Source organism: Molothrus ater, chromosome 2, assembly GCF_012460135.2.
Source record: "Molothrus ater isolate BHLD 08-10-18 breed brown headed cowbird chromosome 2, BPBGC_Mater_1.1, whole genome shotgun sequence".
NCBI classification, from domain to species: domain Eukaryota; kingdom Metazoa; phylum Chordata; class Aves; order Passeriformes; family Icteridae; genus Molothrus; species Molothrus ater.
This window is the reverse complement of record NC_050479.2, coordinates 88,707,573-88,732,925: the sequence shown is the minus strand read 5'-3', so window position 1 is coordinate 88,732,925 and position 25,353 is coordinate 88,707,573. Positions and strand designations below refer to the sequence as shown.

The 25,353-nt window shown below is 47.5% G+C and overlaps 2 protein-coding genes across 2 annotated transcripts; one reads left to right on the top strand and one right to left on the bottom strand.

Moving 5' to 3' along the window:
- Window positions 1-7,132: 7,132 nt before the first annotated feature.
- Window positions 7,133-7,663, top strand: LOC118700016 (epidermal differentiation-specific protein-like). Its single transcript, XM_036404298.1, has one exon. The coding sequence runs from the start codon at window positions 7,133-7,135 to the stop codon at window positions 7,661-7,663; it is 531 nt and encodes a 176-aa protein (XP_036260191.1).
- A 6,024-nt stretch (window positions 7,664-13,687) lies between these two features.
- LOC118700017 (epidermal differentiation-specific protein-like) lies at window positions 13,688-14,218 on the bottom strand. Its single transcript, XM_036404299.1, has one exon. It carries the CDS (start codon window positions 14,216-14,218, stop codon window positions 13,688-13,690), a length of 531 nt encoding a protein of 176 aa, XP_036260192.1.
- Between the last annotated feature and the right edge of the window lie 11,135 nt (window positions 14,219-25,353).

The window sequence follows — 25,353 nt, the reverse complement described above, 5'->3', positions numbered from 1 at the left end:
ATCCGGCAGTGCTGAGGAGAGATGCAGTCCCAGCAAGAAAACTGAGACCTTGTTCTCTGCCTCTGCTTGTGCTGCCTTATCCCCCAGTGTCATAGGACCACCGAAAGGGAGAGCTCTCCTGCCCCACAAATGGCCTCTGCCAATATCTGTAATCCATTTTGTGTTGGTGCCAATAAAGAATCTTTTGCAATCAGCAGTGGGTTATTTTATGCAGTGTTTAGTGTATATAAACATTTCACTTTCATGGAGAGATGTCTCTGTGTATCCAGAGAATGTTTTGTATAGTCACTTACAAATATTTTTCATGGATCTGTCCTGCAGAACTTTATCTCCTTACAGTTTCACTGTCCAGAACCATTGCGACCAGACTAGAGAGCTTGGTAAACATTTTAATTATTGCTGTGATTAAATTATTGCTAAGCCAACTTTCACCTGTACCCTGTATTTAACTACCCTGTGTATCTTAAGGCATTGATCATAAAATCCCAGAATCCTACGAACTCTGAGGCTGGGAGGTGCCTTAAAGATCATTCCAACCCTCCTGCCATGGGCAATGACACCTTCCACTACACCAGGTTGCTCAAAGTCCCATCCAGCCTGACCTTGAATACTTCCAGGAACAGCAAATCCACAACCTCTCTAAACAGCTTGTTTCAGTGCCTCATCATCTTCATAGTAAAGAACTTATTCATAACATCTAATCTAATTCTCTGCTCTTGTAATTCAAAACCATTCCATTCTCATCTTATTACTACTTCCCCACTTAAAAAGCTGCTCTTTCTTATAAAGCCCCCTTCAAGAGCTGGAAGACTGCAATGAGGTCTCCCTGGAGCTTTCTTTTCTCTGGGATGAACAACCCCAGATTTCTCAACCTGTCTTCATAGGAGAGGTGCTCCCAGCCCATGACCATCTCCCAGTCTGTACTCCCATGTCTGGGATTGCCCTGACCCAGGTGCAGCACCTTGCACTTGGGCTTGTTGAACTTCGTGAAGTGAGTATGGAATCACTTCTCAAATTTGTCCAGGTCCCTCTGGAAGAGATCCCATCCTTTTATTGTGTCAGCTGCACCCTTCAGCTTTGTGTCATTTGCAAACTTGCTGAGGGTGTCATTGATAAAGATCTTAAAAAGCACTGGTCCCCGAACAGAGCTCTGATGGACACCAGCTCTGCTTCTGGACACAGAGCCACTGACCACAATGCTCTGGCTGTGTGGATATTTCCCAAATAGAAATGTGTATCTCAGTTTGGAGATAAGGATGCCACGTGGGACCATGCCAGAGTTCTTAAGGAAGTTGAGGTATGTGAGTGACATTGGTTGGCTTCCCCTTGTTGATGGCTGCAATCCCTCCACCAAAGATGGCCACCAGATTGGTCAGGCATAATCTGCCCTTAGTAAAGCCATGCTGGCTGTTTTGGATCACCTTCTTGTCTTGCATGTGCCCTAGAATTTCTTCCATGGGGATCTGCTGCATGATCTTCACAGGCATAGAGGCAAGGCTCACAGGTCTGTAGTTCCCCAGATCTTCCTTTCTCCCCTTTTTAAAAGGGGAGAGTGATATTTCCCTTCTTCCGTTCCCCAAGGATTTCACCTGAAGGCCATCACTTTTCAAATATGATGGAGGATGGATTGACAACAACACCAGCCAGTTCCCTCAGGACCCTGGGATGCATGTCATCCAGTCCCATGAACTTGTGTCTATTCAGCCTCATCAAGAGGTCTCAGACCTGCTCTTCACCTACAGTGGGAGGGACTTCTCTCCCCCAGTCGCCACCAGCAGCTTCAGCGACTCCAGAGACGTGGGAAACCTGACTTCCAGTGAAGAGAAGGCAAGGAACACACTGAGTACCTCAGCCTTCTCCACATCCATTACCACCAGCTCTTCCTTCTTGTTTACTGGGGGGGAGTGGGCATCACACTCCACTTGGCCTCATTTTTCTGCCCAGTGTTCTTGCAGAAGCCCTGCTGTGTCAGTCAACACAGGCAGGCAACTGGGACAAGTATAAGCTTGTGGCTGGAACACAAAGAGTAAAGCTATTTCCATTTCCATGGGCTTATGAGCACCCAAACTCTACAGGCCAGTTACTCTGGTGCTTGAGGAGGGAGAGCACAGCATTGTTGGTGAAAGATGAAGGACAGGATCAGCTCTGTGCAGCTGATTGCTGAAAATCTGCACAATCTGCACATGAAGCCGTGAACATGCTGTGCTATCAACTGCTGGGCTTTGTCCCATTTTGAAATAAGCACTGCAGGCTGTGCTGACAAGTCAGCCACTTGTGCTCCTCTACTGGGCTCAGGTGGGCAGGTGCAATGGGGATGGCCTAGAATCCATGTGTTTTAGGGCACTTCTTACCGCTTTGCAGCCAGTTTCAGGTTTCCTTGCTCTGTTCACCAAAGTGGGATTTCCCAATTCAATTCCAAGAGCATCTGTCATTCTTCCTACTCTAGAACACCCGTTTTATAATGGCAAGTCAACTGGCAAATGTCACCTTCTGCCCAAAAGAGTTTGTGGAAGAAATTGTTTTGGAAGTCTTATTGAAGTTCCTTGGTCATGTCTGAGAAATCCCTTTCAGAATCTCAGCATGATAATGATGTTACTTAGGCACTGTTAATAGGAGAGGGATTATTTTGGATGACTCTAGTTATATTTCCTAGGAAATACACTTAAAGATATTTCCTTTTGGAAAACCACCATTTCTTAGAGAGGAAAGAAGGTATTATCTTATTTTCTTGGCATAGGTAACTGCGAAGTTCCTTACAGCCAGGAGGTCTCTGAGCCAGATTTCTCGGAGTTTTCCCTCTGTTTCTTTTGGGCAAAGAAAATATTACATTGCCTCCCTAACCTGCTGTTACTCTGATTTTAATCAGTGGACATTCCTGTCTGGCTCTGTCTCTCCTGGCCACCAGAGAGGGGATTTTCTTCACTTTGGGGGCTGTGAGGAGGTGGTCTAGTTGCCCTTGGAGTGCAGTGCAGTGCAGTGCAGACCAGCTGGCAAGTTCTATGCTGCTCAGTTAGCAGTACCCTTGGAATCATGTTCTCTGGTCATCCTCACCCCTCACCCTCATGGCAGATTTTAGGAGGCCTCTCAGGAGGAGACATCAGCAACCATGGCATTCCCTACTGTACTTCTCACATGAGGTTTACCCTTATAAAAGCACACTGTGCAATACTTTTGCACAGTAAAGACTAAAGCATTGCCACGTCTGCCTGCAAATCCGGGAATAAACTGTACCTGGAAGTCCCAAACCCTGCTAAATTACACATGCTATTAAAAAGAGTAAAACAACAACTGCTTGCAAAATCAACAGTCAGCAAAAAACCTTCACATAGGGGATTATTAATCTACAGTGCAAATGGACATTTGAAGAGAATGCAGCATAAGGAAGGCTTGTGGTATTCCAAAACTAGATGTCTAAACAAGAAAGCTTAGACACTATTGCTGTGACAGAGAGGTGATGTATACACAGACTCAATTTTTCTTGGCTTGATCAGAAACATCCTCAGAACAGGTTCAGGTGTGTTTGGGTAAACACGGAATATAATGCGTGGGCTTAAGGTCATATCTTGTATGCCCAGTAAAAGGTGATGTTACACATTAACCACTTCTGTTATTTCCTAATGATGCTGTGTTTGTTTCTGTGTTTCAGGGCTCTGGCACAGCTCCTTTGGGTCAGCTTTGTGAAGGAGCCACTGTGACTCTGCACCTGCAGGGCAGCTCCATTGCCCAGGCAGCCTCCATCACAGGAGTGCAGGACACCAGCAGACAGGATGTTCTGCTGCACATGCCATAACCTATGGGTGTTTGGCTAGAAGATTTATCATTCACTTGGGGGAACTCTAGCTCTTTTCCAAGTACAGAATTCTCAAACTTGCTGTTTGCAAGCTAGCAAGTTTTTACTGTGGCTTTCTTCCCTACTCATTTCATCTGCTACTGGAATTCCCACAGCATGAATTTACAGCATCTTTCAATGTATTCAACACTGAAAAGCCTTTGTGGGAAGCAGGGCAGAAGCAACTTATTTTTTTCCCCAAATGCATCTTCAAACACATCTTCCCTTTACCCAATAACAGAGCTGCCCCACTTTCAATTCAGTTCCTGATGCTTCCTTTAATTTTTTCTTGGTTTCCTTGTCAGACTATTCCTCCCCTCTATGCTGCTGTGTTTTCCTGGCAGTGCCTTATTGACTCTGTGTTAATCGGAGCAATCCTAGAGCAAAGCTCAAATGAGATTCTCCATCCCTGTAAATCAAATCTCAAAAAATGCAAAGAGCACTGCTGACAAAAGCAGTAATGAGACACTTTCCTTCAGGGATCTGTAGCGGTCATCAGGAAAATAAATGTGACACACTGAAATGTGTGCAGCTGGTTGTTCCTATAAGGAATTCCCTTCCCTGGAGCTAACTTGGTTTTGCATTTACCTGGCCCCAAAGCCCAGTCCACTGAACAGTCTCCTCATCAAATCTCTGTGCTTCCACTTTAGAAAGAAGGAAGTTTTAGGGACCATGTCAGAGGCCTTGCAGAAATCCAGGTAGATAACATCTGTAGCCCTTCCCTTTTACACTGAAGTTGTCGCTCCATTGTAAAAAGACAGTAGGTTATTTGCACTGGGCTTTCCTTTGCTGAAGCTGTGCAAATCACAAATCACTTCCCTGTCTTTCATGTGCCTACAAATCCAGAAAATGAGAAGCAGGAAGCAGTTTGAGTTACTTAATTGGTAACACATCTTCTTGCTGAATCACCCTAACTAAGCAAGTTAAGTCAGTAGGTGAATACTCTGATAAAAGAGAAGAAATCTTTCTAGGTCTCTTCTCCCTTGAGGAAGTACCATCTCTTGGAGCAGAAGTGCTGCGCTGCTGGCACCTAAATGCCTGTGCTGTCATTCACACAGTGAGCTCATGATAAGCCTTATCAGGGTCAATGGAAACCATGAACAAATGGTGACCCCCAAGGGTCTGTCCTGCCACCAGTGCTATCAAATGCCTTCCTTGATGTCACAGACATAGGGGGTCAGGTGCACCCTCCCTGAGTTTGCAGATGACCCCAAGCTGAGTGGTTTGTGGCCATGCTGGAAGGAAGGGATTGTTAAGAAAGACCTTGAGAAGCCTGAGAAATGGCCCGATGTGAATCCCATAAATTTCAGCAAGGCTGAGTGCAAGGCCCTGCAGCTGGATGTCAGAGCAATCACCAGGGGCAGCGTAGGCTGAGGGATGAATGGGCTGAGGGCAGCCCTGTGGGGAAGGAACTGAGAACGCCGGTGGATGAAAGACTGGACATGACCTGACACTTGCCACCTAGAAAGCCAAATGCATCCTGGGCTGCAGAAAGTGTAGCTTGCAGGATGAGGGAGATGATCCTTCCCTTCTAATCTGCTGTGGTGAGACTCTAGCTGGAGCACTGCATGCAACCCTGGGGTTTCCTGAACAAGAGAGACACAGACCTGTTACAGCAGATCTAGTGGTGGGCCATGGAAATGGTCAGAGGGCTGGAGAACCTCCTACAAAGAAAGGCAGAGATACTTGCAGAGAGACTTACTTCAGCCTAGAGAAGACAAGGCTTCTGGGAGACCTTATTGCAGCATTTCAAAACATAAAGAGGCTTATAAGAAAAGCAGAGAGAGAGAGTCTTTTTACTATGGCCTTTCAAGCTGAAAGAGCATAGGTTTAGGCTAGACATTTCAAAGGAATTCTTCACTGTTGGGGTGGTGAGGCACTGGAAGAGGTTCTCTAGAGAAGATGTGGGTGCCCCATCCTTGGATCTCCCCCCTTAGTCAGTTTGTAGGCAACACCAGCTTGGGTGAGTGTTGTGTGCTGGAGGCTAAGAAGGCTCTGCAGAGGGATCAGTGGGCTGAGGCCGATGGAATGAAGCTCAGCAAGGCCGAGGGCTGAGTCCTGCCCTGCAATCACAAAAGCCCCACACATGGTTGCCAGCAGCTGAACATGAGCCAGCTGTGCCCAGGTGGCCAGGAAGGCCAGTGGCACCTGGCCTGCATCAGCAATGCTGTGGCCAGCAGGAGCAGGGCAGGGATTGTCCCCCTGTGCTCAGCACTGGTGGGGCCACACCTCGAGTGCTGTGCCCAGTTCTGGGCCCCTCACTGCAAGAAAGACATGGAGGGGCTGGAGTGAGTCCAGAGAAGGGAAATGAGCTGTTGAAGGATCTGGAGCACAGACTCTTGAAGGATCTGATGAGGAGTGACCAGAGGAGCTGGGGTTGCTCCAATTAATGTGTGCCAGTTATTGTGGTTCAGACGGTTTCGGAATGGGGACGGACATGAAGTACTAAGGTTATGAGGTCACTCACACTTCAAGGAACTTTTGAACCAGAGCAATGAGATGTCTGGTTGTAGGGCATCAAAACCAAGATAGAATATGAATGATCTTTGATCCCTGAGCATGATATCAACTACTCCAAGTTCACTGGAATTGGGTGATTCTCACTTTCACTTCTGTGCAAGTATAAATGCAGACAGGTGAGACGCTCTGCACACACCTCAGGCCTGCCCTGGAGGAATTGCCCTGAGCTCTCCCCAGCCCTGCAGCTGACAGCAAGGTAAGAGGCACCCTTGGCACAGGAGAGCTGGAAGGGTTTCTTGGGCAGCTGCTGTGAAATGCAGGCCAAGGGCAGGAGGCTTTAGTGCAGGGCTGAGAGCTGCAGCACAGCCGTGAGGGTCTGCTGTGTGTGTGTGCAGAGACTGAAGGCATCTCTCAGGGCATGAGGAGATGGATGGCTGCTGCAGGAGAGACAAACTCACCAAGGGAGAGAGAGGCTGGAGGGGCCAGTGATACACAGTTGTGGGAGGTGACTGGGAGAATTTACATTTACAACTTAATCTTGGGTGTGTACCTAAACCAACAAACACAACTAATTTGAACTCAGTAGTTGTGGGCACATGTCTTGTTTTATGTTTTCCCTCAAAACTGAAATTTCTGTCATGCTCTCACTCCTTTCCAGATGCTGCTATGTTTATATTCTGCTAAAAACTCTCTACTTTTCCTTTTCTGCACCACACTTCCCATAATTTTGTGTCTGGAATATAAAGTCTTCTTACAAGCTCTGCTTGTTTTCTGTCTTCCTTTTGTGCAGGCTGCCACCCAGCTCCTATAGCAAGAAATCTGCACCCCAGAAGTCCTGCAGAGATGGGCAAAATCGTCATTTATGAGCATGCCAACTTCCAGGGCATGTCCAAAGAATTCACCACTGACATTTCCAATCTAAAAGATGCAGATTGGAATGATATTGTCTCCTCAGTGAAAGTAATTGGCCAGCCTTGGGTGGCTTATGAGCATGCAGACTACAGAGGTCGATTTCTGGTGTTTGAGGAGGGAGAATATAGCTTTGTGGGTAAAGAGATGAATGACAAGATCAGCTCTCTGCAGGTGATCACTGAAAATCTGCACAATCCCCAGATCACTCTCTACGAACACATTGATTATCAAGGGAAGAGCAGAATAATAAGAGAAGCAACCAACCTGGCTGCAGGATATGACAATGACATCGTGTCTTCCCACAAAGTCCAGCGAGGTGTCTGGCTGCTGTGTGAGCACAGTGATGGAAGTGGCTTTCAATACCTTGCCCGAGAACACGAACACTTTCCAAACTACAAGGCAATCGATTTCAACGACAAGCTCTCCTTCCTGCGCCCCCTGCGCCCTGGCTGTGGCTGTTAGAATGCAAATCCGGCAGCGCTGAGAAAAGATGCAGCCCCGGCAAGAAATTTGACACCCGGATCTCCGCCTCTGCTTGTGCTGCCTTTTCCCCCAGTGTCACAGGACCACCGAATGTCAGCGCTCTCTGCTGAGCTGCACTGCAGAGCTGCACTTCTCTATCCTGCCTTGCACGCTTCTCCCACCCCACGAATGCAAGAATCATCAGGCTTGATCCTATGAAAGAGTGTCCAAGCTAGAGGAGGCATGCCACATGTGTGAAACCTGTTGTACGCTCAGCTGGCATTGCAGAGTCCTGGCCTATGGAATGTAGAAGCATTGCATGTTGTGTCTGTGGCTAAGTCAAACAGAAAGTGCCAGTGCAGCACCGGCATCACATCCTTTGTCATTTGCATTGCAATGCCCTTGTGCTACTGTGGCCTCTGCCACTGTCTCTAATCCTATTTGTTTTGCTTCCATTAAAGAATCCTTTGCAATCAGCAGTGGGTCTGTTTTGTGCATCTTTGGAATAGATAAATATTGCACTTTCATGCTGAGATGTCTCTGTGTATCCAGAGAATGGGCCCCACAGTCATTTCCAAACCGTTTTTCCTGGTTGTCTCCTGCAGAATTTTGCTTCCTTCTGGTTTAACTGCTCATTAACAGTGGGGTCAGGCTTGACTCAAGATGTCTTGGTGAGCCTGTAGATCATTGCTGATCCTGGCCAAACTCTCACCTGCACATTGTACCTGGCTATCACTTGCTTGGTTGTATCTCAAGGCAGTGATTGTAGCGATGATGCAGTCTTCCACTGCCCTAAATCACATCATAAACAGAAAGGTTTCAGTAATTTCAATTCTTTAATCCTAATGGTAAAACCTGCCTTGTTTTTTAAACCTGTACTAGCCTGATAAGGAAGGAGGAATGACCAGGGATATCAGGACCTGGTCAGTTGTGTGCAAGTTCAGCTGGAAGTGCAGAGTCTCAGCCCTCCTGCAGCAGTGCCTGATGGCAGCTGCACCCCTGAGCTGGGCACTGTGGCAGCTGTCCCAGGGCAGCTCTGCCCTGCAGGGTTCATCTCCCTCTGTGCTTGCCTGCTGTGGGCCCTGATTTCCTTGCCCTGGTCACAGGCAGGAGCTGCACTTGGCCTCTTTGAACCTCATGAGGTGCACACGGTGCCAGTGCTGGAGCTTGCCAAGGTCCCTTTGGATGGTCCCTGAGGACAGTTCTGTCTGTCTGTCTGTGTGTCTGTGGCTGCCATGCCCAGCTGAAGCTGTGCTCCCAGTGCTGAGACTCAGTGCCCCTCTCAGCTCCCTGTGCCTTCCTGCAGCCTCTCTCCTCCTCCTGTTCTCACCCACTGACACAGCCCTGGCCACTTTCCCAACGCTTCCTGTTCCCTCAGCCCCCTGCTGGAAATATTTGCACAGCAGTGCAGTAACAAACCTTGCTGTCCCACACTGCTGCCTCTGCCCTGGCTTCATGACCAGCATGGGACAATATCTGCCCATTCTCCATCCTGCCATCAGCAGCAGCTTGAAGGAGAAAACCCCTGGAGCTTCCTTCCAGCCTAAATTGTTCCAGGAGTCCATACACCCTGCTTGGAATGTGACAGGCACAGCTACCCCTGCCCCAGGGAGGAGTGCAATCCTACAGAACAGCAAAGGAAAGGTTCAAGGAGGGGTATGGATCTGGTGGTTTCAGGAACTTTTACATCTGCTATTGCAAAGGGGGGTTTTTTGGTTGGTTTTTGTGTCAGATTTTTTTTTTTTATAGCAACAGATACTTGTAAGTTTTTCAGTAATCAGAAGATGAAATAAAGATGGAGAAGGTCTTTAAGCCTTCATTGGAAGGGATTACATTTGACAAGAGAGCAGGTAAGAGCTGCTGCTGAATTGGGAGGGAAGTCTGATGTCAGGGAAATGGAATTTATAAATACACAACAAGTAATCCCCAAGTTATTGTACACATGACTTGATGATGACATTTTTTCAAGGAAATTGAACAAAGAATGAAGTCAAGCATAAAGTGACAAGGGTTTTTGAATCTTCCCTGGAATTACTGACAGAAAGATTTATTCTGGAATGGACTTCCCTAGACCAAGGCCTTTTTCAAAGCAGAGACACCACCAAAGGAAAACAGATTACACAGGGCCATCTTCAAGTGATTTTTGAGAAGCTGCAAAGGTGGAGATTCCCCAGGGTCTCTGGCCTTTCTGCCAGTGCTGAGCAATCCTTGGCATGAGTTGTTTTTTCCTTATTTTATGTCTGAGTTTCCCTGCTGCCATCTAAGACTCTTTCCAGCTGTCCTTTGCTGGGCCCCTCTGATAACAGGGAGCCTTGTCTTCTGCAGGCTGAACAGGACCAGGCCCCTCAGACTCTCCTGGTTCATGGGATGCTCCTGTGCCATCCAGTGGCCTGTATGGGCCTCCATCATTTTGTTCACATTGACCTTTTAATAGGGCATCTGAAAGAGATGCAGTATTCCAGGTGAGGCCTCTGTTCAGAGGAAATGGAATAAACTCTTCCCTTCCCCTGCTCCTCCAGCTGTCATGCTGTGCAGGATGCAAGTGCCCTTCAACTTCTTATCCACTAACAGAAAGGAGAGAGAGAGAGAGAGAGACAGACAGAAGCCATTCTGACAGGACTGGAATTAATCTCTCAGGGGTTGGATATCCTCAATACTGTCATGCCTGAGGTAGGGTAAAACCTGTACAGAAGGATTGACTAGAACAGCTCCTCTTCAAAATGAGCCTAAAAAAGGAGTTTGTGGGATTGAAAAGAACAAAACAGGAAAATCCTTTGCTGACAGACTACAGGAAAGTTGGAGTTAGGTGACCAGGATGCTTTTCTCTTCCTCTGACTATGCTCCAAAGAGTTGAGATGTGTGAGTCAAGTGAGCCAACTCTGTCAGTGTGAGAGGGCATCTGGCTGAAATCATCAGGAAAGCAACGATGGCCGAGCAACCTCAGTGTTGAGAGAAGCATGTAGCATGTAAGATAACATCAGTGAAACACCTGATCACTCCTGCAAATGCACCTCCTGGAAGAATCAATTTGCAATCTTTTTGTGCTTCTCATGGCTTAGCAGCAAACTGCTCTCCTGACTGGCAAACCTACAGTGAAAGTTTGCTTAGAAGTCAATCACTGATGAGGCAGGAGAAAGAAAGTCAAGAATGGGGCAGACCTGTTGGGTCTCAAGTGCTTCAAACAATTATTCTCTGCAGGTAATGAGTAATAAATCTGCTGTATGCACACAGAAATATGGTACCTTTTCTGTTTGGGGAAAGCAGAGAAGTTTGTTGTGAGAGGCTGCAGGTGCTCTTTTCTCTGATCCTTTCACAATACTCTGAGTTTCTTTTGCAGAAAGATTTTCTTTCCGTGATAGACAATTTTTCAGGAATTCTGAAAGAAGGCATGGACCAGGGATGAAAATGTGGGTAGCACCTGTGAGGTGTCCTAGACATGATTCTTACTCGAAATGAGTCAGAAATCCAGAAGATACTGTGAGCAGGATGTGTGTTGTGGGAGGGAGGTGCTTGTGTGTTTTTCCTGAGAAGCTGTGGAGAAAGAGGGAGGGAAAGAGAGAGGTATTTCCAGAACAGACTAGCCAATAAATCTGCTGTGAGCATGCACATCTGTTATGTGAGATAATCAGCTGATTTAGACCCTTTCTTTAGAGCAAGATTCCTCAGGAGCAATATAGCTCAGGTAATACTCGGATTTGCCAGTCCTGATCCGTAAATCGTGAGCTTGAGGGATGCTGCAAGGCAGGAGGATTGTGGGGTCACAAGACAATTCAGGTTGAAAGTGACCTTAGGGTGCCCTCAGGTCCAGTCTGATGCTTGATGAGGCCAGAGACCCTGGGGAATGTCCAGCCCTGTGGTTGTTCAGAAATCACTTGAAGATGGCCATGAGTAACCTGTTTTCCTTTGGTGGTATCTTTGCTGTGAAAAAGGCCTTGGTCTAGGGAGGTCTTTTCCAGAATAAATCTTTCTGTCAGTAATTCTAAGGAAGATTCAAAAACCTTTGTCATTTTCTGGCTAATTGCATTTGTTCAATTTCCTTGAAAAAATGTCATCATCAAGTCATGTGTACAATACCTTGGGGATTACTTGTTGGACATTTATGAACTCTATTTCTCCAACCTCAGACTTCCCTCCCCATTCCTCCACAGGCTCTCACCTGCTCTTTTGTCAAATGTAATTCCCTCTATTGAAGGCTCAAAGACTTTTCCACCTTTACTTCATCCTCCTATTACTGAAAAACTTACAAGAATCTTTTGCTGGATTTTTGGTACCCTACACTTCTACAGTTGTTTGGATACTGTCTCTGATTAGAAAGAAAAAAACTGTGCAAGAGTAAATGCAGAGTTTTGGACACATTCCCATCCATACCCCTCCTTGAACCTTTCCTTTGCTGTTCTGTAGGATTGCACTCCTCCCTGGGGCAGGGGTAGCTGTGCCTGTCACATTCCAAGCAGGGTGTATGGACTCCTGGAACAATTTAGGCTGGAAGGAAGCTCCAGGGGTTTTCTCCTTCAAGCTGCTGCTGATGGCAGGATGGAGAATGGGCAGATATTGTCCCATGCTGGTCATGAAGCCAGGGCAGAGGCAGCAGTGTGGGACAGCAAGGTTTGTTACTGCACTGCTGTGCAAATATTTCCAGCAGGGGGCTGAGGGAACAGGAAGCGTTGGGAAAGTGGCCAGGGCTGTGTCAGTGGGTGAGAACAGGAGGAGGAGAGAGGCTGCAGGAAGGCACAGGGAGCTGAGAGGGGCACTGAGTCTCAGCACTGGGAGCACAGCTTCAGCTGGGCATGGCAGCCACAGACACACAGACAGACAGACAGAACTGTCCTCAGGGACCATCCAAAGGGACCTTGGCAAGCTCCAGCACTGGCACCGTGTGCACCTCATGAGGTTCAAAGAGGCCAAGTGCAGCTCCTGCCTGTGACCAGGGCAAGGAAATCAGGGCCCACAGCAGGCAAGCACAGAGGGAGATGAACCCTGCAGGGCAGAGCTGCCCTGGGACAGCTGCCACAGTGCCCAGCTCAGGGGTGCAGCTGCCATCAGGCACTGCTGCAGGAGGGCTGAGACTCTGCACTTCCAGCTGAACTTGCACACAACTGACCAGGTCCTGATATCCCTGGTCATTCCTCCTTCCTTATCAGGCTAGTACAGGTTTAAAAAACAAGGCAGGTTTTACCATTAGGATTAAAGAATTGAAATTACTGAAACCTTTCTGTTTATGATGTGATTTAGGGCAGTGGAAGACTGCATCATCGCTACAATCACTGCCTTGAGATACAACCAAGCAAGTGATAGCCAGGTACAATGTGCAGGTGAGAGTTTGGCCAGGATCAGCAATGATCTACAGGCTCACCAAGACATCTTGAGTCAAGCCTGACCCCACTGTTAATGAGCAGTTAAACCAGAAGGAAGCAAAATTCTGCAGGAGACAACCAGGAAAAACGGTTTGGAAATGACTGTGGGGCCCATTCTCTGGATACACAGAGACATCTCAGCATGAAAGTGCAATATTTATCTATTCCAAAGATGCACAAAACAGACCCACTGCTGATTGCAAAGGATTCTTTAATGGCAGCAACACAAATAGGATTAGAGACAGTGGCAGAGGCCACAGTAGCACAAGGGCATTGCAATGCAAATGACAAAGGATGTGATGCCGGTGCTGCACTGGCACTTTCTGTTTGACTTAGCCACAGACACAACATGCAATGCTTCTACATTCCATAGGCCAGGACTCTGCAATGCCAGCTGAGCGTACAACAGGTTTCACACATGTGGCATGCCTCCTCTAGCTTGGACACTCTTTCATAGGATCAAGCCTGATGATTCTTGCATTCGTGGGGTGGGAGAAGCGTGCAAGGCAGGATAGAGAAGTGCAGCTCTGCAGTGCAGCTCAGCAGAGAGCGCTGACATTCGGTGGTCCTGTGACACTGGGGGAAAAGGCAGCACAAGCAGAGGCGGAGATCCGGGTGTCAAATTTCTTGCCGGGGCTGCATCTTTTCTCAGCGCTGCCGGATTTGCATTCTAACAGCCACAGCCAGGGCGCAGGGGGCGCAGGAAGGAGAGCTTGTCGTTGAAATCGATTGCCTTGTAGTTTGGAAAGTGTTCGTGCTCTCGGGCAAGGTATTGAAAGCCACTTCCATCACTGTGCTCACACAGCAGCCAGACACCTCGCTGGACTTTGTGGGAAGACACGATGTCATTGTCATATCCTGCAGCCAGGTTGGTTGCTTCTCTTATTATTCTGCTCTTCCCTTGATAATCAATGTGTTCGTAGAGAGTGATCTGGGGATTGTGCAGATTTTCAGTGATCACCTGCAGAGAGCTGATCTTGTCATTCATCTCTTTACCCACAAAGCTATATTCTCCCTCCTCAAACACCAGAAATCGACCTCTGTAGTCTGCATGCTCATAAGCCACCCAAGGCTGGCCAATTACTTTCACTGAGGAGACAATATCATTCCAATCTGCATCTTTTAGATTGGAAATGTCAGTGGTGAATTCTTTGGACATGCCCTGGAAGTTGGCATGCTCATAAATGACGATTTTGCCCATCTCTGCAGGACTTCTGGGGTGCAGATTTCTTGCTATAGGAGCTGGGTGGCAGCCTGCACAAAAGGAAGACAGAAAACAAGCAGAGCTTGTAAGAAGACTTTATATTCCAGACACAAAATTATGGGAAGTGTGGTGCAGAAAAGGAAAAGTAGAGAGTTTTTAGCAGAATATAAACATAGCAGCATCTGGAAAGGAGTGAGAGCATGACAGAAATTTCAGTTTTGAGGGAAAACATAAAACAAGACATGTGCCCACAACTACTGAGTTCAAATTAGTTGTGTTTGTTGGTTTAGGTACACACCCAAGATTAAGTTGTAAATGTAAATTCTCCCAGTTACCTCCCACAACTGTGTATCACTGGCCCCTCCAGCCTCTCCCTTGGTGAGTTTGTCTCTCCTGCAGCAGCCATCCATCTCCTCATGCCCTGAGAGATGCCTTCAGTCTCTGCACACACACACAGCAGACCCTCACGGCTGTGCTGCAGCTCTCAGCCCTGCACTAAAGCCTCCTGCCCTTGGCCTGCATTTCACAGCAGCTGCCCAAGAAACCCTTCCAGCTCTCCTGTGCCAAGGGTGCCTCTTACCTTGCTGTCAGCTGCAGGGCTGGGGAGAGCTCAGGGCAATTCCTCCAGGGCAGGCCTGAGGTGTGTGCAGAGCGTCTCGCCTGTCTGCATTTATACTTGCACAGAAGTGAAAGTGAGAATCACCCAATTCCAGTGAACTTGGAGTGGTTGATATCATGCTCAGGGATCAAAGATCATTCATATTCTATCTTGGTTTTGATGCCCTACAACCAGACATCTCATTGCTCGGGTTCAAAAGTTCCTTGAAGTGTGAGTGACCTCATAACCTTAGTACTTCATGTCCGTCCCCATTCCGAAACCGTCTGAACCACAATAACTGGCACACATTAATTGGAGCAACCCCAGCTCCTCTGGTCACTCCTCATCAGATCCTTCAAGAGTCTGTGCTCCAGATCCTTCAACAGCTCATTTCCCTTCTCTGGACTCACTCCAGCCCCTCCATGTCTTTCTTGCAGTGAGGGGCCCAGAACTGGGCACAGCACTCGAGGTGTGGCCCCACCAGTGCTGAGCACAGGGGGACAATCCCTGCCCTGCTCCTGCTGGCCACAGCATTGCTGATGCAGGCCAGGTGCCACTGGCCTTCCTGGCCACCTGGGCACAGCTGGCTCATGTTCAGCTGCTGGCAACCATGTGTGGGGCTTTTGTGATTGCAGGGCAGGACTCAGCCCTCGGCCTTGCTGAGCTTCATTCCATCGGCCTCAGCCCACTGATCCCTCTACAGAGCCTTCTTAGCCTCCAGCACACAACACTCACCCAAGCTGGTGTTGCCTACAAACTGACTAAGGGGGGAGATCCAAGGATGGGGCACCCACATCTTCTCTAGAGAACCTCTTCCAGTGCCTCACCACCCCAACAGTGAAGAATTCCTTTGAAATGTCTAGCCTAAACCTATGCTCTTTCAGCTTGAAAGGCCATAGTAAAAAGACTCTTTCTCTCTGCTTTTCTTATAAGCCTCTTTATGTTTTGAAATGCTGCAATAAGGTCTCCCAGAAGCCTTGTCTTCTCTAGGCTGAAGTAAGTCTCTCTGCAAGTATCTCTGCCTTTCTTTGTAGGAGGTTCTCCAGCCCTCTGACCATTTCCATGGCCCACCACTAGATCTGCTGTAACAGGTCTGTGTCTCTCTTGTTCAGGAAACCCCAGGGTTGCATGCAGTGCTCCAGCTAGAGTCTCACCACAGCAGATTAGAAGGGAAGGATCATCTCCCTCATCCTGCAAGCTACACTTTCTGTAGCCCAAGATGCATTTGGCTTTCTAGGTGGCAAGTGTCAGGTCATGTCCAGTCTTTCATCCACCGGCGTTCTCAGTTCCTTCCCCACAGGGCTGCCCTCAGCCCATTCATCCCTCAGCCTACGCTGCCCCTGGTGATTGCTCTGACATCCAGCTGCAGGGCCTTGCACTCAGCCTTGCTGAAATTTATGGGATTCACATCGGGCCATTTCTCAGGCTTCTCAAGGTCTTTCTTAACAATCCCTTCCTTCCAGCATGGCCACAAACCACTCAGCTTGGGGTCATCTGCAAACTCAGGGAGGGTGTACCTGACCCCCTTGATTTCTGTGACATCAAGGAAGGCATTTGATAGCACTGGTGGCAGGACAGACCCTTGGGGGTCACCATTTGTTCATGGTTTCCATTGACCCTGATAAGGTTTATCATGAGCTCACTGTGTGAATGACAGCACAGGCATTTAGGTGCCAGCAGCGCAGCACTTCTGCTCCAAGAGATGGTACTTCCTCAAGGGAGAAGAGACCTAGAAAGATTTCTTCTCTTTTATCAGAGTATTCACCTACTCACTTAACTTGCTTAGTTAGGGTGATTCAGCAAGAAGATGTGTTACCAATTAAGTAACTCAAACTGCTTCCTGCTTCTCATTTTCTGGATTTGTAGGCACATGAAAGACAGGGAAGTGATTTGTGATTTGCACAGCTTCAGCAAAGGAAAGCCCAGTGCAAATAACCTACTGTCTTTTTACAATGGAGCGACAACTTCAGTGTAAAAGGGAAGGGCTACAGATGTTATCTACCTGGATTTCTGCAAGGCCTCTGACATGGTCCCTAAAACTTCCTTCTTTCTAAAGTGGAAGCACAGAGATTTGATGAGGAGACTGTTCAGTGGACTGGGCTTTGGGGCCAGGTAAATGCAAAACCAAGTTAGCTCCAGGGAAGGGAATTCCTTATAGGAACAACCAGCTGCACACATTTCAGTGTGTCACATTTATTTTCCTGATGACCTCTACAGATCCCTGAAGGAAAGTGTCTCATTACTGCTTTTGTCAGCAGTGCTCTTTGCATTTTTTGAGATTTGATTTACAGGGATGGAGAATCTCATTTGAGCTTTGCTGTAGGATTGCTCCGATTAACACAGAGTCAATAAGGCACTGCCAGGAAAACACAGCAGCATAGGGGGGAGGAATAGTCTGACAAGGAAACCAAGAAAAAATTAAAGGAAGCATCAGGAACTGAATTGAAAGTGGGGCAGCTCTGTTATTGGGTAAAGGGAAGATGTGTTTGAAGATGCATTTGGGGAAAAAAATAAGTTGCTTCTGCCCTGCTTCCCACAAAGGCTTTTCAGTGTTGAATACATTGAAAGATGCTGTAAATTCATGCTGTGGGAATTCCAGTAGCAGATGAAATGAGTAGGGAAGAAAGCCACAGTAAAAACTTGCTAGCTTGCAAACAGCAAGTTTGAGAATTCTGTACTTGGAAAAGAGCTAGAGTTCCCCCAAGTGAATGATAAATCTTCTAGCCAAAAACCCATAGGTTATGGCAAGTGCAGCAGAACATCCTGTCTGCTGGTGTCCTGCACTCCTGTGATGGAGGCTGCCTGGGCAATGGAGCTGCCCTGCAGGTGCAGAGTCACAGTGGCTCCTTCACAAAGCTGACCCAAAGGAGCTGTGCCAGAGCCCTGAAACACAGAAACAAACACAGCATCATTAGGAAATAACAGAAGTGGTTAATGTGTAACATCACCTTTTACTGGGCATACAAGATATGACCTTAAGCCCACGCATTATATTCCGTGTTTACCCAAACACACCTGAACCTGTTCTGAGGATGTTTCTGATCAAGCCAAGAAAAATTGAGTCTGTGTATACATCACCTCTCTGTCACAGCAATAGTGTCTAAGCTTTCTTGTTTAGACATCTAGTTTTGGAATACCACAAGCCTTCCTTATGCTGCATTCTCTTCAAATGTCCATTTGCACTGTAGATTAATAATCCCCTATGTGAAGGTTTTTTGCTGACTGTTGATTTTGCAAGCAGTTGTTGTTTTACTCTTTTTAATACCATGTGTAATTTAGCAGGGTTTGGGACTTCCAGGTACAGTTTATTCCCGGATTTGCAGGCAGACGTGGCAATGCTTTAGTCTTTACTGTGCAAAAGTATTGCACAGTGTGCTTTTATAAGGGTAAACCTCATGTGAGAAGTACAGTAGGGAATGCCATGGTTGCTGATGTCTCCTCCTGAGAGGCCTCCTAAAATCTGCCATGAGGGTGAGGGGTGAGGATGACCAGAGAACATGATTCCAAGGGTACTGCTAACTGAGCAGCATAGAACTTGCCAGCTGGTCTGCACTGCACTGCACTGCACTCCAAGGGCAACTAGACCACCTCCTCACAGCCCCCAAAGTGAAGAAAATCCCCTCTCTGGTGGCCAGGAGAGACAGAGCCAGACAGGAATGTCCACTGATTAAAATCAGAGTAACAGCAGGTTAGGGAGGCAATGTAATATTTTCTTTGCCCAAAAGAAACAGAGGGAAAACTCCGAGAAATCTGGCTCAGAGACCTCCTGGCTGTAAGGAACTTCGCAGTTACCTATGCCAAGAAAATAAGATAATACCTTCTTTCCTCTCTAAGAAATGGTGGTTTTCCAAAAGGAAATATCTTTAAGTGTATTTCCTAGGAAATATAACTAGAGTCATCCAAAATAATCCCTCTCCTATTAACAGTGCCTAAGTAACATCATTATCATGCTGAGATTCTGAAAGGGATTTCTCAGACATGACCAAGGAACTTCAATAAGACTTCCAAAACAATTTCTTCCACAAACTCTTTTGGGCAGAAGGTGACATTTGCCAGTTGACTTGCCATTATAAAACGGGTGTTCTAGAGTAGGAAGAATGACAGATGCTCTTGGAATTGAATTGGGAAATCCCACTTTGGTGAACAGAGCAAGGAAACCTGAAACTGGCTGCAAAGCGGTAAGAAGTGCCCTAAAACACATGGATTCTAGGCCATCCCCATTGCACCTGCCCACCTGAGCCCAGTAGAGGAGCACAAGTGGCTGACTTGTCAGCACAGCCTGCAGTGCTTATTTCAAAATGGGACAAAGCCCAGCAGTTGATAGCACAGCATGTTCACGGCTTCATGTGCAGATTGTGCAGATTTTCAGCAATCAGCTGCACAGAGCTGATCCTGTCCTTCATCTTTCACCAACAATGCTGTGCTCTCCCTCCTCAAGCACCAGAGTAACTGGCCTGTAGAGTTTGGGTGCTCATAAGCCCATGGAAATGGAAATAGCTTTACTCTTTGTGTTCCAGCCACAAGCTTATACTTGTCCCAGTTGCCTGCCTGTGTTGACTGACACAGCAGGGCTTCTGCAAGAACACTGGGCAGAAAAATGAGGCCAAGTGGAGTGTGATGCCCACTCCCCCCCAGTAAACAAGAAGGAAGAGCTGGTGGTAATGGATGTGGAGAAGGCTGAGGTACTCAGTGTGTTCCTTGCCTTCTCTTCACTGGAAATCAGGTTTCCCACGTCTCTGGAGTCGCTGAAGCTGCTGGTGGCGACTGGGGGAGAGAAGTCCCTCCCACTGTAGGTGAAGAGCAGGTCTGAGACCTCTTGATGAGGCTGAATAGACACAAGTTCATGGGACTGGATGACATGCATCCCAGGGTCCTGAGGGAACTGGCTGGTGTTGTTATCAATCCATCCTCCATCACATTTGAAAAGTGATGGCCTTCAGGTGAAATCCTTGGTGAATGGAAGAAGGGAAATATCACTCTCCCCTTTTAAAAAGGGGAGAAAGGAAGATCTGGGGAACTACAGACCTGTGAGCCTTGCCTCTATGCCTGTGAAGATCATGCAGCAGATCCCCATGGAAGAAATTCTAGGGCACATGCAAGACAAGAAGGTGATCCAAAACAGCCAGCATGGCTTTACTAAGGGCAGATTATGCCTGGCCAATCTGGTGGCCATCTGTGGTGGAGGGATTGCAGCCATCAACAAGGGGAAGCCAACCAATGTCACTCACATACCTCGACTTCCTTAAGAACTCTGGCATGGTCCCACGTGGCATCCTTATCTCCAAACTGAGATACACATTTCTATTTGGGAAATATCCACACAGCCAGAGCATTGTGGTCAGTGGCTCTGTGTCCAGAAGCAGAGCTGGTGTCCATCAGAGCTCTGTTCGGGGACCAGTGCTTTTTAAGATCTTTATCAATGACACCCTCAGCAAGTTTGCAAATGACACAAAGCTGAAGGGTGCAGCTGACACAATAAAAGGATGGGATCTCTTCCAGAGGGACCTGGACAAATTTGAGAAGTGATTCCATACTCACTTCACGAAGTTCAACAAGCCCAAGTGCAAGGTGCTGCACCTGGGTCAGGGCAATCCCAGACATGGGAGTACAGACTGGGAGATGGTCATGGGCTGGGAGCACCTCTCCTATGAAGACAGGTTGAGAAATCTGGGGTTGTTCATCCCAGAGAAAAGAAAGCTCCAGGGAGACCTCATTGCAGCCTTCCAGCTCTTAAAGGGGGCTTTATAAGAAAGAGCAGCTTTTTAAGTGGGGAAGTAGTAATAAGATGAGAATGGAATGGTTTTGAATTACAAGAGCAGAGAATTAGATTAGATGTTATGAATAAGTTCTTTACTATGAAGATGATGAGGCACTGAAACAAGCTGTTTAGAGAGGTTGTGGATTTGCTGTTCCTGGAAGTATTCAAGGTCAGGCTGGATGGGACTTTGAGCAACCTGGTGTAGTGGAAGGTGTCATTGCCCATGGCAGGAGGGTTGGAATGATCTTTAAGGCACCTCCCAGCCTCAGAGTTCGTAGGATTCTGGGATTTTATGATCAATGCCTTAAGATACACAGGGTAGTTAAATACAGGGTACAGGTGAAAGTTGGCTTAGCAATAATTTAATCACAGCAATAATTAAAATGTTTACCAAGCTCTCTAGTCTGGTCGCAATGGTTCTGGACAGTGAAACTGTAAGGAGATAAAGTGCAGATTTTCAGCAATCAGCTGCACAGAGCTGATCCTGTCCTTCATCTTTCACCAACAATGCTGTGCTCTCCCTCCTCAAGGAGGGAAAGGAGTGAGAGCATGACAGAAATTTCAGTTTTGAGGGAAAACATAAGACATGTGCCCACAACTACTGAGTTCAAATTAGTTGTATGTGTTGGTTTAGGTGCATACCCAAGATTAAGCTGTAAATACCCTCCTATTCACCTCCCACAACTGTGTATCACTGGCCCCTCCAGCCTCTCCCTTGGTGAGTTTGTCTCTCCTGCAGCAGCCATCCATCTCCTCATGCCCTGAGAGATGCCTTCAGTCTCTGCACACACACACAGCAGACCCTCACGGCTGTGCTGCAGCTCTCAGCCCTGCACTAAAGCCTCCTGCCCTTGGCCTGCATTTCACAGCAGCTGCCCAAGAAACCCTTCCAGCTCTCCTGTGCCAAGGGTGCCTCTTACCTTGCTGTCAGCTGCAGGGCTGGGGAGAGCTCAGGGCAATTCCTCCAGGGCAGGGCTGAGGTGTGTGCAGAGCATCTCACCTGTCTGCATCAGTCAGTAGTCTTGTGCAACACCCCAGGTGACAGCATGAAAAGTGACCAAAACTCTCCAAAAGCCAGATCAGCTGCAGTAATTCAGACACACCAAAGTACATTGTGACACAGGGACTGTGGAAGTTTCCTGCTTGCGGCAATTTGTAATCTTGCCCTCCTGGGAAGTGCTTAAAATGCACAAGGATTTTTATGAGATTTCCAAGTCACAGAGATGACACTGGAGCACCAGGTTTTTAAAAAAATTTCCTTTTTGTCCTCAGTATCATGGAATCATTAAGGTTGGAAAAGGCCTCCAAGATCATCTAGTCCAATCTTTGATTGTGAACCACCATGCCCAGTGTCTTGGTTCAAGGCAAATTTTGCAGAGAACCCCAAAGGGGCCCCTCTAGGAAAGCAGATTCAATTGGTCCCTCCCCTCAACTGGTTCAGGAGGAAATACTGCCTTGGAGAAAAGTGGAGAAAAACTGTTTAATAAACAATAAAACCTAAACAATGTTAAACAATAAAACCCCTTGCTGCTCCAAAAGATTTGACAAACTCAGAAAAGGTCCCTCCCCGGGTTGCAGCTCAGCTCACTCAGTCTCTTCTCAGTCCCTCAGTTGCTGGAAATGCCGCGGCCCAGGCCCGGCCCGGTGGGCCCCAGGTGTGAGCTGCCAGTGCCCTGCTGGTGTTCAGGCCAGAGCAGGTTTGAACAGGTCCAAAGAAAATGGGGAAAAAACCCCACAGTCCAGGGAACTTCTTTGCCTCAGCTAGCCAAAACTAACTAAAGCAAAGGAGAGCTCTGTCCCGCTGTCTGTCCATCCGCAGACAACTCACTCCAGGGGCAGGAAGGTGGAGGAGTGAGTGCAGTGTCTGAAAACAAACTGCTGCTTCTTCTCTCCCCCTTCACTCTCTGCAACAAGTCCTAAAGGTGCAAAGCTTATTATTCAGCATAAACAGAACAAGACTACTGGGGATAAAAGCATCATATAGTCAACCCAGGACACCGAGTAAACAATATTGCAAATGTCCCTTCTCCTTGTGTTTTGGATATTTTCAGGGATAATGACTCTACCACTTCACTGGCTTTGTCCATTCCAAAGCTTAACTACTCTTGCAGGAAAGACGTTTTCCTTAATCACCAACCGGAACCTCTCCAAACACAAGTTGAAGGCACTTCCCCTTGCTCCATCATTGGTTGACTGGAGAACAGAGAGACCCACTTGGCTACATCCTCCTATTTGGAGTTGTGGAGAGTGATAAAGTCCCCCCTGAGCCTCCTTTCCTCCAGGATAAACATCTCCAGCTCCCTCAGCTCTTCCTTATCAGACCTGTGCTCCAGACTCTTCACCAGCCTTGCTGCCCTTCTCTGGACTCCAGCACCTCAATGTCTTGCCGTGAGGGGCCCAAAATGAGCACAGCATTCCAGGTGTGGCCTCACCTGTGCTGAGTACAGGAGGACAATCCCTGCCCTGCTCCTGCTGGCCACACCATTGCTGATACAGGCCAGGTGCCATGGGCCTTCTTGGCCACCTGGGAACACTGATGGCTCATGTTCAGCTCTCTGAAGGTGTGGATGCCTCATCCCTTGAAGGGTTCTTTAGGGTCCCTTGCAGCCCAAACCATTCTCTGATTCTGTGATATATGCATTAATGTATATATTTATGTATAGTAATAGATGGGCATGGTACTATTGTTGATAATAAACAAAAGCACCAATGTTGTTGTCTCAAAACCAGACAGAAGATCACAGTGTAGAACCCAGAAACTGGGGGTAAATAGGGACCAACTAATATGGTGTAAAACCAGCTTCAAAGTCAGAATTCTAAAGCAGAGGCATGGCAAAAGACCACCAGAGATCTTTGCAGATATTTATTTTGTGCAAAATACTGAATATTGTAAATGGTGCTTTATACTGTCAGTTTTGTAATTATACACTTGCATATGTTTAGGGATGGTGTTCCACACTTGCCAAGTCGCAATCTTGTGCTAAGCATGACTCCAAGCATTTCCCTAGTTCAGGCTGAAATAAACACTTCAGATAATGTTTCTTTTTAATATTTTTCTTGCACCAACTGTTTCTCTTTCTTTCTATGGAACAAGAAAGCATAGATTGTGCTGCCCCAGCTTATTTGTGCTTTTGAAATCTTTGATCCAGACATCTTGGTTCTCCTCACTTCCTGATCCTCCTTTCTTCTCTTCACTACATGGGCACAAATTATGTCCTACCTCAAGTTATTCTCCCTGATGCCAGACTTTGCTGTCAACCATGAGAGCTCTTTGCAGTGCACTGAAAGATCTCATGGTCACAGGATCCAAACTGATGCTGACACAGAGGTCTTAGAGCAAATAATTTCTTCTGTGATCACACAGGTGTCAAAACCTTTGGTGTGCTCTTGGAAACTCTGCCTCTGTGATTCCTGGGATCTGAGACTGTGGAACACCCAGGATGGCCATTTTCAGTGGTGCTTCTCCAGAAACCTGCTGGACTTGGTGAAAAATCTACAGGGAGCACTGAAGAAAAACAGTTTGTTGGAGTGTGGAGAGTGTCATTACTTGATCACATGCTTTGAGTGCTCCTGGGATTCTGCAGAGTTGCAGAGCACAGCATCCCATAAACTCTGGGGCAATGAATCCTGTGGTAGGGGTGCCCTTCTTCATTCACCAGCTCTACAGGTGTCTCCTCCTGTCCCACTGAGATCTATTGTGCTCTTTGTGTCTGCAGCTTCCAGCACATGGAAATTCTAAGTGTGGGAAGACCAACTTGTAAGGGTGTGTGAAATAAACAGCACCTGCTCTATGAAGTTTATTTAACAAAGACCTTTCTGATTCAAAAGGAACCATAATGCTGTGATATCCCAGCAAAGTTTGAGCTGGAGCAGCCAACAAGCAGGGCATGGATATAGACAGGGATTTCAGACAGGCAGGAGACTTGTGCTGGGATTCAAGGCACCCACGACTGCCAGAACACCAATGAGAACAGTGTCTGGTGTGTGTGGGCTGGCTGCAAGCACCAAGCTGCACTAGCCAGGGACTAGGAGACACCAAAGTGTGTTCTGCTCAGAGAGCCCAGAGCCAGGTGTGAGACTGGACAGGCTGGGGGCTCTCAGTCCCGTTGGGAGCACGTGTGCAGGTGCTGGTGGCTGTGGAGAGTGAGGATGTGCAGGTTTTCACTAGAGGGCTTCCATGTGGGTGGGCTGCAGAGCAGGAACAAGATGGGGCTGTCTGTCTTCCACTCCATTCAGTGGGAGTGCTGGTGGTGTCAGCTGTGGGTGGCTGAGGGCAGCCCCTGGTGTGTGCCAGCCGGTGCCGTGTCCGTGTCCTTTCCGTGCCCAGGTACCTGTCCCTGGGTCACACAGCCGAGCCCAGCACGGGCTGCCCCTGCAGCCTGGCCAGTGGCACTGGGAAAAGCAGCCCTGGACAGAGAGCCTGCAGCCTGGGCTCCAGCAGCTGAGCAGGAGGAGCTCCTGGGGCTGAACTCTGCTCATCCTGAGCTATCCTACACATGGCACTCAAAAAGTGACTTGGCAGACAGAAACACTGGAACTGGGGGTTTGCCATGAAAAAAATAAACTCTCTCTATCTTAACTTTAGTGTTCTTTCCTTTTATTTTCAATCTTGATCAGCTGTTTGTACAAACTGCCATGGGCTTTCTCAGAAGACCATCTTGTGTGTCGAAATCTTACAGATCCACAGATGGTCTCTCAGTTCTCTTTTTCTTGCACTTGTAGTTGGATGTGATTGTACTTCTACTCCCTGAAAGCAGGAGAGCCACATCATGAAAA

What these genes read in the sequence shown, in the direction of transcription:
- LOC118700017 (XM_036404299.1), bottom strand. Translation starts at nt 14,218, where the DNA reads ATGGGCAAAATCGTCATTTATGAGCATGCCAACTTCCAGGGCATGTCC.
- LOC118700016 (XM_036404298.1), top strand. Translation starts at nt 7,133, where the DNA reads ATGGGCAAAATCGTCATTTATGAGCATGCCAACTTCCAGGGCATGTCC.